This window comes from Meles meles, chromosome 3 (genome assembly GCF_922984935.1).
Source record: "Meles meles chromosome 3, mMelMel3.1 paternal haplotype, whole genome shotgun sequence".
Classification (NCBI taxonomy): Eukaryota; Metazoa; Chordata; class Mammalia; order Carnivora; family Mustelidae; genus Meles; species Meles meles.
The window spans coordinates 158,378,062-158,396,533 of NC_060068.1; the positions used below are offsets into that span (position 1 = coordinate 158,378,062).

At 37.7% G+C, this 18,472-nt stretch overlaps 1 protein-coding gene across 3 annotated transcripts in view; it reads left to right on the plus strand.

Moving 5' to 3' along the window:
• The window catches only part of ZFR (zinc finger RNA binding protein), an 83,748-nt gene that overhangs the window by 7,360 nt on the left and 57,916 nt on the right, over nucleotides 1-18,472 (plus strand). For 2 of the 3 annotated variants that reach the window (XM_045999271.1, XM_045999274.1), the window contains exons 3-5: nucleotides 13,139-13,162; nucleotides 14,644-14,926; nucleotides 17,138-17,282. In XM_045999271.1, coding sequence (XP_045855227.1) covers nucleotides 13,139-13,162; nucleotides 14,644-14,926; nucleotides 17,138-17,282 — 452 coding nt within the window. The remainder of the gene's footprint in view (nucleotides 1-13,138; nucleotides 13,163-14,643; nucleotides 14,927-17,137; nucleotides 17,283-18,472) is intronic. The other variant, XM_045999273.1, reaches the window with a different exon arrangement.

Consider the following 18,472-nt stretch of genomic DNA (forward strand, 5'->3'; position numbering starts at 1 on the left):
TAAAAATAACAATATTATCAGCATCCCGGGAGGCTTCTACATTCTCCATTGTGTTTTGAGGATTCATTAACGTAGTATTTGCAGAGTTCTGGAAACAGTTCCTGGCATATATTACATCCCCATTAATGTTAGCTATTTTATTCAGTAGACCATTTGGAAATGGAGCTTAGGAAAGGGATAAGGGTTGGTAGTATGAATCTGGGTATCATTTATATGGTAGTGATCCCCATTATATACAGTGTATGACATGCATCATTTAGTAAACATTTTTGAATGAATGAAAGAAAAAAAAAGCCGTGATTGCAGACTTGGAACATCTGTGTTTAAAGTAGGGCCAGATAAAGAAACAAATACAGGGTAGGCAAAGAGCTATGAGAGTATGTCATAAAAACCAGAAGAAGAGAGGTGGTAAGCAATATTAGTTATCAAATTATAGGTATGATTTTAATGGATAGCCATTATAGAAAACCTCAAATCTACTTATTTGGAACTACAGAAAGACTATGATAAAATTTTGCTTAAAGTAAGTTTTGTGGTTTCTATTAAGGCATGCACAGTGTCCCTGGAGGGAAACGCCTTCTCCCTGTTTCTCCAGGCTCTCTGTGGGGTGCATAAGGTTAACTTCACTCCCTGTGTCCTAGATCTTTTGTTAGAAACCTGCTTTTCTGTCAGCATACCTTGGACCTTCATCCTGGGGGCTTAAAAAAAAAGTTTTGTGGTCTAAGTTAGTATTCATATAAATTCTTGAGGGTCCTAGATATCAAAGGGGCATAAAATATTGGGAAGCACTATTCTTGAAGATGAATGAAAATAAAATTTTTAAATTTTTTATTTCTGGGAAAATATAGTATATAAAATGCATTACAGTGGTGTGGTAGTCAGCTTGAACTAGGAAAGAATGTTCTTGAAAAGAAGTTTTGAAGAAATCTAATACTTTTTTGATAGGAAAAATAATATAGAAGCCATTTAAATAGTAACCTTATAGATGAGGGCCAAGAATGCTGTGATTTATGAAGATGGCTTTATGGCTTCTCTCACTCCAAGTTATACCCACCCCAAACCATTTTTTACTATAAACAGAATGCTCATCATAAAATGTAAATTCAGCACAACACTCTTGCTTACAATCTTAACTGGCTATCCATTAGTTTTAGAATATCTAGTTATCCTACCTTTAAGAATTTCAGGATCTTATTTTACACATAATTCATTTTCCACATTTATGAAATCAAAAGACTTCTGAAAATACTCCAGTGTGTTTGTAAAACATTTGACAATAAAAACTTACCTTAAGTGTTAGGAGGCTATTTTTAGTTTGTTTCATCTCACTTAGTGTGAGTGTTCATATCTTTCACTGGCGAAATTTTTCTTGAGTTCAGAAAGTTACAGGGCACTTTGGTTTAATTAACTTATGGTATCTACCAGCTTTTCTTTCACTGGCAAAATTTTTTTTGAGTTCAGAAAGTTAAAGGGTACTTTGGTTTAATTAACTTACGGTATCAGACTTATGGCATACATAATTAACTTACGTACCCAGACATTTGTGGGGTTTGATTTTTGAGCAGTTTTATTTACAAATAGTTAAAAGGATTGCCATATCATGACTTTTTCTTCCTTAGAGGTCTTCCAAAGAAAATCCTCTAATTTTTAAAAGTGGAATAGTGTTGGGGCGCCTGGGTGGCTCAGTGAGCTGGAGCCTCTGCCTTTTCCTCAGGTCGTGGTCCCAGGGTCCTGGGTTCGAGCCCCACATCGGGCTCTCTGCTCAGCGGGGGCTTGCTTCCTCCTCTCTCTCTCTGCCTGCCTTTCCACCTACTTGAGATCTCTGTCTGTCAAATAAATAAATACAATCTTTTTTTTAAAAAGGTGGAATAGTGTGCCTGGGTGGCTCAGTCAGTTAAGCCTCTGTCTTCGGTTCGGGTCATGATCCCAGGGTGCTGGGATCGAGTCCTGCGTCAGATTTCCCTGCTCTCCTAAGAGCCTGCTTCTTCCTATCCTTTTGCTACTCCCCCTGCTTGTGCTCTCTCTCTGTCAAATAAATAAATAAAAAAATTTTTTTTAAGTGGAATGAAATCCATTTTATCTTCCAATTACTATATGGATCCATTGGATCCTTTTTAATAAGACTAAGGTTTACCGTATGATAAATGATAAATGGATTTTATTTTTCCCTGTCTTGAAACATTTTGCTGTTTCATTACCTTAGGAATTATTTCCTCTTGTCACTTTTTGCCAACTACTCTAAAAAAGACGAATACGTTAGAAAAATGGAGGAATGTTGGAATTACTTAGAAGGGTGATACAATAGTAAAACAATTGGAAGACATTTCATTGCCCAAACTTTGCATCTTTTATTTTTTTAAAGACTTTATTTATTTGAGGGAGAGCAAGATAGCAGGGTAAGGGGCTTTCCTAGCAGGAAGCCTGATGGCTCCATCCAGGGACTCCAGGATCATGACCTGAGCTGAAGGCAGACACTTAACCAGCTGAGCCACCCAGTCACCCAATTTTTGCATCTTTGAAGATGGTATAAAAAAAGTAGAGACACTGCCTTTATAGTTAGCTTTTAGTTTTTTCCTTCAGCACAGCTGAGCATTCCAAATTGTCCATACTCTGTCCATATTGGCAGAGAAGAAAACACAGGAAGATGTTTGACAATTATTAGATAAATAACATGAATGCAAAAAACCAGCATCACTCTAGACTAATGATTATAGTTAGTAAAATTGATTATAAAAGCAAAATCTCACACCAAGAATCTTCAGGTACAGTGTCCTAGGTGAAAATTTTTTTAACTCGGAAGTCAGTGAGTGAAAGATTAAGTTTTTCTAAGGATAAAAAAAGTAAATATGGTGTTTTTATCAGGTCAATCAATAAGAGTGACTTCATTGTGTAATATTCCATGAAAAGATGTCAAACATCTTAGTTTGGAAAAAGTGTATGTGGCAGCAGTTCTTTGATCTTTTGTGATGTTTGTGCACCAAAATTTACTACATACGATTTATTAGTGGATAGATGCTGAAGGCAGGTATGTATTCAAAGATAATTTGGAGGAGATCAGTGGTGTAGAAAGGAAAAGATTGATTATATATTGATCATTCCAAACTTAAAATTGAAAATGTTTTGCGGTTATGGAGCAAAGAAGATGACTGTCTCTCTTAAAGCCATCAAATGTTTTTGTGGGTTTTGGGGGTTTTCGTTTGTTTGTTTGTTTTTGACTAAGGGAGAACTTGCACAGGCAGGGGGAGGGGCAAAGAAAGAGGGAAAAGCAGGCTCCCGGCTGAACAGGGAGCCTGATGTGGGACTCAATCCCAGGACTCTGGGATTATGACCTGGGCCAAAGGCAGGTGCTCTAACCCTAACTGGGCCACCCAGGCACCCCAGCCCATCAAATGTTTTTAAAAATTTTGCAAGCATTGCATTTTGGCGGTTCAGGTGCGAAAAGAAGAACCAGAAGTAATGATAAGTTAGAAATCATTAGAGATAATATTTGAAATCTGCAGTCAGCATTTATGAGAGAGAAATGTTCCAGGTTCGTGCATGAAAGTTGATTAGCAGTTCTGTTCAGAGAACATGGTTCGTTTTAAAACCAGGAGCAAATTAGGGTCTACTGCTGCTTTTAAGATTTCTGATAGGTTTTATTATCATCAATGTTATTATTATCCCTTGTTCTTGTGTACATAATTTGTCAAATGACTTCAAAAGTGCAAAAGGTCCAGTGGATCCAGGTAATGGTAATGAGTCTTTTTCTTGGTATACTATGAGTTATGGATCCCAAGAAAACTTAACAGTTTTCATATTATATTACATTTAACCACCCCGACCCACTAGTTGTCTGCTAGTGCAATGTGTTAGTAAAAGTTGCAGGATTGGTTATTTTATTTGTTCTAGTTCTTAGATGACATTCAACTTTCTTCTAAAATTCTGCAATACAGTTATTGTTTTAATAGTATTGTAAAGGTAATGGGAGCATGATATATAATATCAAGTGTATAGAATAAAGATGGTTTGTCTCTGGGCTGATTCTCTGAGGAAGTTTAATTTTGCATCTTTGTTACATCATAAAATATTAAATGTAATATAAAGAAAACTCTGTGAATTGGTAGATACATAAAATGGCCATAATTTGACCCAGAAAATAGAAAAGTCCAACAGGGTTGAACATTCAGTTTGGACTAATGAAAAGACCAAATTGTATTTTGTATGCCATGAAAAGGAAAAAAGCGTCTTATCTATCAGTTACTTTGCCATTTTATCCAGAATCGAAAATAATGCACACACACAGAATATGTTTTCCAGGGGAGGAGAAACATACCCAATAATGTGAGTACAGAAGCAGTCTCATTTTCTTGATTGAGACCTTGTCTCATTCCTTTTATAAGGTCAGAAATTGAACATTCTGCTTCTGTTTTATAGTGGTTCCTCTAGAAATTTAGCATGAAGATTTTATGCAGTTTAAAGTAAATCATTATCTTTATTTACATTCCTAAACAATACAGGAACTTAAAATGCTTTAGCTTTGATCAATCCTCTGGTGATTTTTGTGCTATTATTGTATAGTATTTTACATTTTAACCCCACAACCCATCATTGTTGAATACCATTATTTTATATAGTCAGTGATTATTTAAATTTGCCTTCATTTTTTTAACATGACACTTTTTTAACATGACATTCATCCTGAGATCATTTTCATTCTTCCTAAAGAAAATCTTTAAGAATGTCCTTTAATATGGCTGTACTAGTAACAGGGTTTTTTTGTTGTTGTTTTAATCTCACTGTCCTCATTTTGGAGACGTCCTCAGTCTCTGTAGGCACTTTTTTCCCCTCTCGCTGCTTCTCTAATTTGTTGGGGCTTTCAAATTAATCTTTCATTAATTTTGAGAAATCTCAGATATTCTTTTTAGATGTGTTTCTTCTATTCATTTTCTCCATTTGCAACTCTACTTAGATGAAACTTACCATTTATTATCCTATCCTCATTGTTTTTTAGCCTCTAATGTTTTTCATCTCTTTGTCTCTTAGTGCGTTCTGAGTAATTGTGGAGATAACTTTCTAGTTCACTAAGTTTTTTGTCAGCCATGTCTAATCAGTTATGTAATGCCTTTCTAAGTTTCTGATTATAATTTTTATATACTGTATTTCATTTCTGGAAGGTCTTTTAAAAATTCATCTGTTTGGTTTTTTGTTGTTTTTTTTAAATCAACTTCGTGGTCCTCGGTCTTAGTTTTGATAGTCTAATCGTTTACTTTTTTTTTTTAATTGCTTTTCTATTTTTTTTTTTTTTTTAAGTAGGCTTCATACCCAGTGCAGAGTCCAATGCAGAGTTGAACTCAAAACACCTAAGATCAAGACCTGAGCTCAGGAGTACCTGGGTGGCTCAGTCAGTTAGTGTCTGACTCTTGGTTTCGGCTCAGGTCATGATTTCAAGGTCGTGAGATTGAGCCCCTCATGGGCTCTGTGCTGAGGAGTTGGCTTGAGATCCGCTCCTTCTGCCCCTCCTTTCTCTCTCTCTCTAGTAAATGGGCTGAGATTAAGAGTCAAACACTTAGTAGACTGAGCCACTCCAATGCCCCTTTTTTACTTCTTTTTTTTTTAAAGATTTATTTATTTGACAGATAGAGATTACAAGTAGGCAGAGAGGCAGGCAGAGAGAGAGAGAGAGGAGGAAGCAGGCTCCCAGCCAAGCAGAGAGCCCGATGCGGGGCTCGATCCCAGGACCCCGGGATCATGACCTGAGCTGAAGGCAGAGGCTTTAACCCGCTGAGCCACCCAGGCGCCCCTACTTCTTTTTTTTTTTTAATTTTTTTAAAGATTTTACTTATTTATTTGACAGAGAGAGATCATAAGTATGCAGAGAGGCAGGCAGAGAGAGTGAGAGGGAAGCAGGCTCCCTGCCGAGCAGAGAGCCAGATGTGGGACTCGATCCTAGGACCCTGAGATCATGACCTGAGCTGAGGGCAGTGGCTTAGACCACTGAGCCACCCAGGTGCCCGCCCCTTTTTTACTTTTTTAAGTGTACTTATTTTATATATTGTATTCAATAATTCCAATGCTTTCAGACTTTTCAAATTTTTTTTTAATTCTGCAAACTCTTGCTTCTAGTATCTTGTTTCCTTATAGGATTGTTGTGTTGTTTCTATTGAGATCTCCTGTTTCTTAGAACATTGAAGCATTTAGAGAGGAAAATGTATTTTCTGGCATGTGAAAGTACTATCAGCTCAGAGATATACTAAACTAACTTCTTAGCTTGGAGTTTTCCTAGTCAGATAGGTAAATTCCAGAACCCAAACCTAAGGGAAGGCTAACTTGTCATAAAGAATTGTCACAGGAGGGGTGCCTGGGTGGCTCCGTTGGTTAAGCTTCTGCCTTTGGCTTAGGTCATGATCCCAGAGTCTTGGGATTGCATCCAACATTGGGCTTCCTGTTCAGTGGGGAGCCCGCTTCTCCCTCTCCCTGCATTGCCCCACCCCGCTCATGTGCTTTCTCACTGTCTCTCTCTCAAATAAATATTTTTAAAAAGAAAAGAAAGGAATTGTCAGGTGAGGAGCGTCTGGATGCCTCTGTAGGTTAAGCATCCAACTCTTGATTTTGGCTCAGGTCATGATCTCAGGGTCTCTCTGGGTCATGAGGTGGAACCCCCTGATGGGCTCCATGCTGGGTGTGGAGCCTGCTTAAGATTCTCTCCCTCCCTCTCCCTCAGCCCCACTCCCCCCCACTCCAGGCCCACACACTGCTCTCTCATTCAAAAAAAAAAAAGAACTGTTAGGGATATTTCTCTCCCCTTTACCCAGAGTCAAGGCTGAGCTAGGAAAGTTTTCCCTTGAAAGGGAAAATGGACTTTTTTCTAATTCACCTTCTGTGCTGGTTTCTTGTGGGAATCCCAGAGTTGTAGGCCATTGCTTCCCAATACCTTTCATGTCTGCTTACACAGAAAATGGTGTTTGTGAACAGCACACTAGGTAAACTGGGAGATTTGGAGCCCTGCATAGGAATAGTGCAGTTGTAGGCAACAGACCTCGGGCTCTAACCATGTGCGCTGCTTATTTTCCCTGAGAACTGTCTCCCTGTTACAGAATAGAAGAAGATGTTTTTGTTTAAAGGTATAAAGAGCAGGAAAATGAATGATGAATCAGAGTTAATGCTATATATCATAAAATGGTAGTTCTTGAAGCTTACGGTTTTGGGACCCCTAAAGCAGTTATAGTTATTGAAGACCCCTAGAGCCTTTGTTTATGTTGGTTACACTAATATTTACTGTCCTAGAATTTTTAATTATTAAATAATTTCAAAATAAAAATAAGATTACTACATGTTAACCCCAAGTTTCTTTATGTAACTAATAAAGAAATAACTATATCCTGTCCCCCAAAAATAGGGAGACGAGGCATTGTCTTATATCTTTACAAAGATTTTTATAAATCTTTTTAATATCTCAATTAAAATGATTGGTGCTTCAGGAAATAGTCAACAAAACCAAAAGACAACTGACAGAATGGGAGAAGATACTTGCAAACAACACAATCAGATAAAGGGCTAGTATCCAAAATCTATAAAGAACTTATCAAACTCAACATCCAAAAAACAATCCAGTCAAGAAATGGGCAGTGGACATGAACAGACACTTCTGTAAAGAAGACATCCAGGTGGCCAACAGATATATGAAAAAGTGCTCCACATCACTTGGCATCAGGGAAATACAAATCAAAACCACTGTGAGATACCACCTCACACCAGTCAGAATGGCTAAAATTAACAAGTCAGGAAACTCACAGATGCTGGTGAGGATGCGGAGAAAGGTCACTTAACTCCTGCACTGTTGGTGGGAATGCAAGCTGGTGCAACCACTCTGGAAAACAGCATGGAGTTTCCTCAAAAAGTTGAAAATAGATCTACCCTACGACCTAGCAATCGCACTACTGGGTATTTACCCTAAAGATACAAATGTAGTGATCCAAAGGGGCATGTTCACCCAAATGTTTATAGCGGCAATGTCCACAGTAGCCAAACTATGGAAAGAACCTAGATGTCCATCAACAGATGATTGGATAAAGAAGATGTGGTGTGTGTGTGTACTATGCAGCCATCAAAAGAAATGAAATCTTGCCATTTGCAACAACATGCATGGAACTAGAGGGTATTATGCTGAGTGAAATAAGTCAATCAGAGAAAGACAATCTCCCTGATATGAGGAATTTGAGAGGCAAAGTTGGGGGTTTGGGGGCTCGGGAAGGAATAAATGATACAAGATGGGATCAGGTGGGAGAGGGTAGTTGGGTTATGAACATTGGGGAGGGTATGTGCTATGGTGAGTGCTGTGAAGTGTATAAGCCTGACGATTCACAGACCCGTACCCCTGGGGCAAATAACACATTATATGCTAATTTAAAAAAAAATTTTTTTTTTTAATTTTTTTAAATGGTTGGTGCTTGATCTGCTTCTGCATTCAGTTTGTTGCAATAAATTGTTTGGATTAAATTATATGAAGGCAATCTGTAATTGAAAAAGGGATAACCTCCTGGATCCTAGCAGGCCTTGGATCCTATTTTGAAAATCACTGCTGTACAGAAAATAAAAGAGGTATTGGAATGTTTTTCCTGTTACCAGATGCCACTTACATGGACAGACCATTAGTATGCATAGTTTTTTTTAATGCTGGTAGTGACTATAACCATAGTATAATGTAAATCCAGGTCATAATGGAATTTGAAAGCACTAAGAAATGGGCTCAGAGTTGGGTGTAGGTTAGGGTCGAGGCCAGAAATGTAGAAATTAGAATTTAGTGTGCTTTTCTCTCTCTCTCTGCCTGCCTCTCTCCCTACTTGTGATCTCTATCTGTCAAATAAATAAAATCTTTAAAAAAAAAAAAATACATTGAAATATCTAGACAGGAGTATTTTAAATTTGTGGTTGGTTGGTCATTCAGCTAACTAGTTTGAAAATTAACTTTTATGCCCCTCCCCCAGAATAGTACATAATGTAATTAAAAATAGTATAGAAGGGAATTTTTTTAGATTTTATTTATTTTAGAGAGGGAGTGAGCACACGTGTGCGTGTAGTGGAGGAGGAGAGGGCGAGACTCTCAAGCAGACTCAACACTGAGCCTGAAGCCTGATGTGGGGCTCATTTGCAGAACCCTGATGAGATCATGACCTGAGCCAAAACCAAGAGTCACTTAACTGACAGAGCCATTCAGGCACCCATAGAAGGGCTTTTAATTCAAACAACATTCCCTTATTTTCTTAATCCCTTATCCCCAATTCCACTTTGTAGAGACTCCCACCTTTAATGCATTCTGGTTTTATTTCTAACTCCATATCATTAAATAATATGCTTCTCTGTGTCTTAATTTATTGACTTTTTATACATTATACTTTGATTTCCTATAATCATAGTTAAGATTTAGTACATATCCTCTCATGCTTCTCATTTCTCCTTCCAAGTTAAATGATATGGCTGTTTCTCTTATTTTCAGACACTCCCCCATTTCCAACAAAGGTAGTCAGTATCTCAGTACTCTCTATTTTAGGAAAAGAATCTTGAAACTCTGGTGCCTTACTTTCCCTCTTTCCCCACCCCATCCCCCAACTTAGCTGCAGTTCTACTTGAGATTAACATATATATTCTGTAATCATAGTTTATCTTCTGTAATTTAGGTTGATTCTAAAACTTGAAGGCAGAAACTTTATTATGACTGTAAATAGTACTTACTGTGGACCCAGGTGGTGGTGTTTTATGATTATTATTCCTAATGTGTTCCATTTTTATAACCGTGTACCACTTAATAGAAGAATATTCCTCAGTTCAAGTTCAAATGGATGTTTGCTATTTTTATATCCTACTAATTGCTTGACTGTGGTGTCTTTTACCAAGATCATGCCTTTCTTAAGCAATGTCATATTTGCTGAAGTCTTTTTTTTTTTTAATATTTTATTTTATTTATTTGACAGACAGAGATCACAAGCAGGCAGGGGGTTGAGGGGCAAGCAAGCTCCCCACTGAGCAGAGAGCCCAATGCAGGGCTCAGTCCCAGGACCCTGAGATCATGACCCGAGCCGAAGGCAGAGGCTTAACCCTCTGAGCCACCTAGGTACCCCTGCTGAAGTCTTTCATTACCTTTTTTCCCCCAAAATCTTTTTGGTGTCTTGATTGTATTTTAAAACTTTATTTATTTGTCAGAGAGAGAGCGAGCACACAAGCAGGCAGAGAGGCAAGCAGAGGCAGAGGGAGAGGCAGGTTCCCTGCCTAGCAAGGAGCCTGATATGGGACTCGATCCCAGGACCCTGGGATCATGACCTGAGCCGAAGGCAGAGGCTTAACCCATTGAGCCACCCAGGCTTCCCCTTGATTGTATTTTAATGTTTTTCCAGGCTCCTGGTCTACTGTCTGTAGTCCAGTCCTTTATCTTCCTGGGTATCACTCTCCTGGAGGCTTCTGTCCTTTTTCACTTCGAGTCCAAGCTCACTGCTTCTTTGGGCCCGATGCACAGCTGCTGACCTGGGCTTTCATCTCCCTCCTGGGTTTGGATCCACTATTTATAGGACATCATGATTTCTTTCTTGGTTTATTTTTTTGTTAAGGACATCTTCATGTCACTTCCAAAGAAAAGGTGTATAGGAGGTAAACTCAGTTCTTGAATGTCAAAAAAAAAAAGAAAGAAAGAAAGAAAAGGAAAAAAACCCCTTTATTCTGTCTTAGTGATTTAGCTGGGTACAGAACTCTGTATTAATAACTATTTTCTCTCACATTTTTAAGACTTCAGTCTGCTGTTTTCTAACCACTAGTGTTATCTGTTAACGGTCTGGTTTTTGTTTAGTTGTATGCAGGTGACTTTTTTTCTTTGGAGACTTTGGAAGATTTTTTTTTTTTTAACCTTGAGATGTTGTGAAATGCTGTTATGCTGTTATGTTGTCCCTTCATTCTATTTTGTTCTCTGTAGGCCCTTTTTAAAAGATTTCATTCGTTATTTAATAACTGCTTGCCTCTCTGCCTGCTTGTGTGCTCGCTCTCTCTGTCTCTGACAAATAAACAAGCAGGGGGAGAAGCAGGCTCCTTACTGAGCAGGGAGCCTGATGTGGGGCTCTATCCCAGGACCCTGGGATCATGACCTGAGCTGAAGGCAGATGCCTAACAAACCGAGCCACCCAGGCACCCCTCTGTAGACCCTTTAAATTTGAAAATATGTGCCTCCCTTCCAGAGTAGGAAGTATTCTTTCTTAATTTCTTTAATTTGCTTTTTTCTTTTCAGAATTCCTTCTAGTTGGATATTGGACTTCCTAGATTTATCTTCTCTTTCATAGTTTTTATATCCTGAGCTTGTCTGTATCCCTTAACTTTATCTTCTGACTGATGTTAAGTTCTTATTTTATGGCTACAAATTTTAGAGTTTGTGAAAATTCTTGTTTGTTGCATTGAGATATCCATTTCCTGCAGGACCATTCCTGTTTCTTTTGCAGTTTATATAGGCTTTCTTTGACTGGTGATTTTGTTCTGCTATTTTGTAAGGACTCTGGCTGGTTTCACTTTCTGGTAAGCAAGGAGAGAGCTGGCCATTAACCTCCAGGTTAAGTCCAAGAATATAAAAGTGTTACTACTTTTTAATATTAATAATTCTTTATACTTTATTTACCTTTTTCTCCTCCCAAGAGAAATACCCTTCCATTTTATGTATTTCTTAACCTTGCTCATCCCCTATTTTTGTTTGTTTTGTGATTTATTATTCAGTTTGTCCTGGTTTAAAACTGATTTATTAGATTTAATTTATCTGTAAAGGATATTATCCAAATAGAAGCTGCTTCTCTGCTGGATGAAAATGAAAGTCTTTGCATATTTCACAGATGTTTTTATGGCACAAGATTTGGGGTTTTTATTTACTTATTTTATTTAAAAAATCATTTAGTGACCATTAAGTCGTAAGTTTTATGAAGGCATATAATTTATACTTTTTATTTGAGTACTACAAACTAGGTGAAACCTTGGTTTAAAATATTTCAATCTAAGACTAATTTTGTTTAAACTAATTTGAATTTGATGTGACCTGAATTTTTTGAAAATTTATGTAGCCACTAGATACTTAATTGAATTGGTATAACCCAGGCTGGTCATATACATCACATAAAAGGCAATTTTCTAAGGATATTTCAGATTGAAACGAATTTCCCAGATGGGTTTAAGATAACACACTAGAAAATCTTTATTCTGAACAGCAGATCATTGCCCTAGCCCTTAACCATGGGAATTGGAACTAGATCATTATTCTTCATGATGCTGTTGGTAGAGGATATGGTTCCAGCCATATCCTGGCTATACAGAGCAGATCTAACTATACAGATCAGACTTAGGTTAGGCAGCCCTAGGCATGTAGTGTATGGTAATTGCTAAGCATACTGACATCCTATTATATGCTTTCTAGGAAGGGAGATTATAAGATTTATTGTTCAAACTCAGACACACAGGTGTGAGAGCATACTGTTAATGATTATGAGGGGGCAGTAGGCTTAAACCAGAGCATATCATCATCCCTTTTTTAGTCACATGGACTTTTAAGGATCAGAGTCAGTATAAGTCAGATTGCTTGCCTGGTTGACTTGATATTCCTATTCTGTTCCCACTCTGTTTTTTGTCCTATAGGACAAGTTTTGGAGACCAGGAAGTGTGAACAGATATGCAATAAAGAGCAATGGGATGAATGGAAACTGTATAGGAATCCAAGATTATCTGAATTTTTACATAACCAAACCCTTTTTATGCAGTGTAGTCTGAATGTGTGAAATTTTATCAGTAAATGTTAAATACAAGTTTCACAGAACTGGTATATTTATATTTTAAATATAATTCTTTTTTCAGTTCTAGGAATTTTGAAGAAATACGTTATTGGCATTTTTTCTTAAGGCTATGGAATTATCCATAGAAAATGTCAATCCCAAACCAATTTTTCCACTATTACAATTTAAATTTCCCTTTTCCTGTCTTTTAATTGTCATATATGTAGAAAATATTAGCTACTTTTAATATCAAAATGTGGAAAACCTCATCCAAATATAAATTATAAGAGTTTCTTTGGACTTTGTTCTAAGTTTTTGTTTTTTTTTCTTTTTCATATTGGGCTGAAATCTGCCACCCTTCCATCCATTGGTTCTAGTTCTGTTCTCTGGAGCAGCATGGAGTAAGTCTCTTCTATTAGAAGGCAGCTCTCATATCTTCCCCAGTCACCTCTTCTAGACTGAATGTTCCTCCACTTTTTATGTGAAATAGTAGCCATACTTATAAGCTTCATATTGATTCCTTTTGAATACATTGCAATTACTAGTGTTTTCTCTAATACAGTTAAAATGTGGTGGCCCCAAATTTTAATTCCATGCCATATTTGTATGGTAGTGTGCACACCAGTGAAGACTATGCTGTACTATAACCCATGAATCAGACACTTCTTAGAGTAGCTTCAGCTTCAGTCAGGTATTTTTTTTCTTCGCTATTCTTAACTGTTGGCTCATATTAAGACTTGTGGTCATCTAAAACCTGTCAGCTAAGTAACTGTTGGGGCTCTTCTTTTTTTAGAAGGCATTTCTGCCTTGGTAATAAAGCTTTAGCAAGTGTAATCGTGATTATTTTAGAGAACCTAGAACAACAAATAGACTTTCATGTGCTTAATAACATCTATAAGCCTTGGTTTTATGTAACATAGACTCTCAATTTAAAAGTTAAAATTTTAAAAAAGTTAAACATTACTCTGAATACTTTAGCTGGAAATTTATTTCATTTACATTGGAAAATGTTTTTGCCTCTTTGCGTTTTAAATTGTTATGATTGCAAAGCATCTGACTTAGGTCTCCTTTTGCAACATGTGCTACATTTTTGAGAGAAAAATAAATGTGTGTAATGAAACGCTGCCTGTAACTTGAGTAATTTATCTAAAATAATAGAGAGTCTGTTGTAGGTTTTGTGCCCGAGAGCAAGATTTCTCAACCTCAGCACTATTGACATTCTTCGGATAATTCTTTGTTGTGGGTAGCTGTCCTGTGCGCTGTAGGATATGTAACAGCATCACTGGCTTCCACCCACTAGATGCCAGTAGCACACACCACCACCTCCTCTGCAGTTTGACCATCAAAAATATCTCCAGACATGCCAGATGTCCCTGGAGGGCAAAATCTCCCCCAGTTGAGAACTACGACCCTAGAGTATCAGAAGTATTTAAGTCAACTGGGTAATAGTTTCTGCTTCAAATGTTTTCTACAGTTGGAATTAGAATTCAGTATTTTTAACATGATTCTTTGTAGAGATTTTTTTTTTAAACTGTAGAACATAATAAAGAACTCTACAAGCAACAAATACTTTTTTAAATTCCCAGTTTCATCGTTTTCTTTTCTTCCTACTACTGCTTTTTATCCCAGTTTGTCATCCCTGCTTTGTAATATGGTCCATGATTTTAAGCATAGTATGTGTGACTGTCTAATGCATTAAGATTAAGGAATAAAAATTATACAGTAGTAACAAATAATGGTATTGACTAGGCTTATTGTGTTCAAGTACTTGGTGTTTCATAGTCGATAATTAAATTTCTAAAAAATGTGCTTCTTATTTTATTAAACTCTTAGATTTTAAAATTAAATTGTATTGTGTTTATTCTTCTACTCCACAATATAGCCAGCAGCCAGCTTCGGGTGTAGCCTACTCTCATCCAACTACAGTTGCTAGCTACACTGTCCATCAGGCTCCAGTAGCTGCTCACACAGTTACTGCTGCCTATGCACCAGCAGCCGCCACAGTCGCAGTTGCCAGGCCTGCTCCAGTAGCTGTTGCAGCTGCTGCAACAGCTGCTGCTTATGGAGGCTACCCCACTGCACATACAGCAACTGACTATGGTTATACCCAGAGACAACAGGAAGCACCACCACCACCACCCCCAGCTACTACACAGAACTACCAGGTAAGAAAACTACTAGTTTCAGTAGTCTTAACACGCAGCCTTCACTGACCCCAGTGTGTGATAATAATGTCCAAGTCAGTGCTTGTCAAACTTGGGTCTTCCAAACTATACCTCAGATGTTAGAAATGAATGTGTATTCTTAGGTAATTTAGGGGCATAGTCCAAGAATTAAGTTCCCTTGCAGTGAATTTTTATTAATAATTCCCCAGTGTCCATTCCAATGCATTTTATATCTATGTCTGCTTTAATTAGAAGTAATTTGCTTTAATTACTGGTTAAATATTTAACCAGGGCTTCCAGAAAAATGAAGACATAGGGAAAATGCTCCTTGTTTGTACTATGGCGGTATTCCTCTGTCTCCTGTTTTGAGAACCATGAGCCTAAACTCTATGGGCCAAACAATTACATAGTGTCTTTTTGGTACTTTACAAGGGCAGAAATTCTGTTCCCTGCGCATTCTTCCTCTCAAAGTCGTCTTTCTTCATATGTAACAGAAATTGATGCTGCTCTTGTATCCTGTGGTTCCTTTTGGTTCTGTCTTATTTGGGACATGAAGATCTAATTCCCTTTCATAGTACTATGTTTATTATGGTACTAAATTACTACTTACTTACTTAGATTCTAATCCTTTATTTTTATTTTAAGATTTATTTATTTATTTGAGAGAGAACGTGCAGGAGGTAGAGGTGAGGGAGGGAGAATCTCAAGCAGACTCCCTACTGAGTGCAGACCCCGATGCAGGGCTTAGTCTCCTGACCCTGAGATCATGATCTGAGCCAAAATCAAGAGTCGGACACTTAACCAACTGAGCAATGTAGGCTCCCCTGGTTCTAATCCTTTAATAACCTGTTTTCGTTTTGTTTGTTTTAGGATCTTCTGAACTTTGCCTAGTTTTTCTGTTTTCTTTCTAATGTATATGAGTTTATTTTGTTAAGTAATGAATTGACATATAAATTATAATATTAGTATTTTTTATTAATATTTGACAAGCTGTGGGGCACCTGAGTGACTCAGCTGGCTGTGTCTAACTCTTGATAACAGCTGGGGTTGTGATCTGGAGTCATGGAATGAGCCCCACAGTGGGCGCTGCGCCTCCCTGTGTGCTCTCTCTAAAAATAAGTAAATAAACTTTAATTTTAAAAATTTGCAGGTTACTAAACTCAGAATTCCTTTTGCCATGTGTGATTGTTTTCATTATGTCCAGAGATGAAATGTAATAAAATTCCATTGTTTTTAATAAGGTGAATGAAGCCCATCATTCTCTGGGCCCTGCCTACTTCTTCAGCCTCTACCTACATACCTTCCCATCCCTCCTCACTTTGTTTAGTGCCAGAATTCACCCAGCTCACCTTGATCCTCACTGCCTTGGAGACTTATATGTAGTGTTCCTTCTGCCTGGAACCTGTGTTCCCCTTTCCTTTCCCTTATCCGGAAGTTTCTATCCATTATGTTAATAATTAATAGTGGTAAATAGGGACACCTAGGTGGCTCAGTCGATTAAGCATCCAGGTCTTAATCTCAGCTCAGGTCTTGATCTCAGGGTCATGAGTTCAGGCCCTGCATTGGGCTCTATGCTGGACATGGAGCCTTTTTTAAAAAAAATAAGTTGTTAATAATAGTAGTAAATAAAAAAGAATGAAAAGAAAGCTGGAATAGTCACAAAGCTTAGAACACACAGGTGGTCTTTACTGTGAGATCCAATTTTAAAGCAAAACTTCTATGAATTTCTTAATAGAATTTTTTTTTAAGATTTATTTTTTTGAGTGTGAGAGACACTGTGAGGGAGCAAGCAGGGGGAAGGGTGAGTGAGAGTAAATCCTCAAGCAGACTCCCTATCAAGAATGCAACATCAGACTCAATCCCAGGACCCTCAGATCATGACCTGAGCCTAAATCAAGACTGCCGCTTAACCAACAGAGCCACACAGATGCCCCCTTTCTTAATAGGATTTTAAAGATAAGCATTATTTTTAAATGTTTCAGTGATTTTTTTTTTTTCCCTGATGTGGAAGTTAAATAAACATGCTGCTTGAAATGGTTTTGATCTTATTTTCAAAGTCCAAAAATAGATGCCCTTTGTTTTAAATTTGACTCTTAAACATAGGTCTATAGTTAGTTTTTTGTTTTCCTTTATTACACTTTATAATAGAGTTAGGGATTTTTTCCTACCACTTCACTTATGGCAAGATCTTCTTTCACTCCCTTTCTTTAGGACTCGTACTCCTATGTAAGATCCACCGCTCCTGCTGTAGCGTATGACAGTAAGCAGTACTACCAACAACCAGCGGCAACTGCTGCTGCTGTGGCCGCTGCTGCCCAGCCTCAGCCTTCTGTTGCCGAAACCTACTATCAGACAGGTGGGTTTTATTAGCATACACAGTTTCATCAAAAACTACTGAAATACATTATTTAGTGTGCTTCATGAAAATACCCTTTTGAGTCCACCTAAGCTATTTTGTTCCATTACCTCAAGAAGCAAATTCTAGCCATGTCCTTTTCTTCTGCTATGTGCTCTGAGTACCAAAGAGGGGGAGGGCCATGGGGGCAAATCATAATCATGTTCTTCTCTCCCAGAAATGTATTTTTGTTCCTGGTCTTCAGCTTTACAGTTCTCTTTCTGCTATGAAATAAGCTGTACAGTAGGAGTTGTGATAACTTCTGGCCACATCCTTAGCTTCGCCGCCTTTGTGTAACCAGTGGAAACTCTTTGTGGGTCCTTATTTTTAATTCATCTTTCTCTGATCAGTAATGACAGTTGGTTCTGTTTCCAGCCTCTGATACTACAGTAAATGTAATGGTTCAAATACAGGAAATACTTTGTTTTCAAGGAAGCCTACGTATTTGTAGTCTTTATTTCTTTTTTCTTTTTTTAAAGATTTTATTTATTTGACAACGAGAGAGAACGCGGGTGTGTGCACAAGCAGAGGGAGTGGTAGGGAGAGGGAGAAGCAGACTCCCAGCTGAGCAGGGGGCTCAATGTGGAGCTCATTCTGACTCGAGGAACATGACCTGAGTTAAAGGCAGATGTTTAACCTACTGAGCCACTCAGGCACCCCAGGATTTATTTATTTTGCAGAGCTCGTGTGAGCAGGGGGAGGGGCAAAGAGAAAGAATCTCAGTCAAGAATTGGATGCTTAACTAACTGAGCCACGCAGGCACCCCTTGTAGTCTTTAAAAGATGGATTTTTTGATAGAGATTCTGCTGAGAACTTCTAAGAAAAGCTGAGTTCAGAAAAGTAGACAGTTCCTTTATTTTAGTTAATTTTTGAAGGACCACAGGAGTGTGTGTGGGTAGAGCCTTCCATTAGGAAAGAGTTGGACTGGCTTCTAGTACTGGCTTTACCACTAAATGTGGGTGAGTGATTTTTACTCTTTTCATCTCTGTTCTCTTATTTGTAAATGAGGTAGTTGACTCTGGGGTACTTCTACTTTTAAGATTTCTGTAAGTCCCATAAAAGTGATACAAAAATATTTTGAATTATAATCATCAACTTTTCTATAGTTTCTTCTCTAATAATTTGTGGGTACACTGATCTGTAGTGAACTT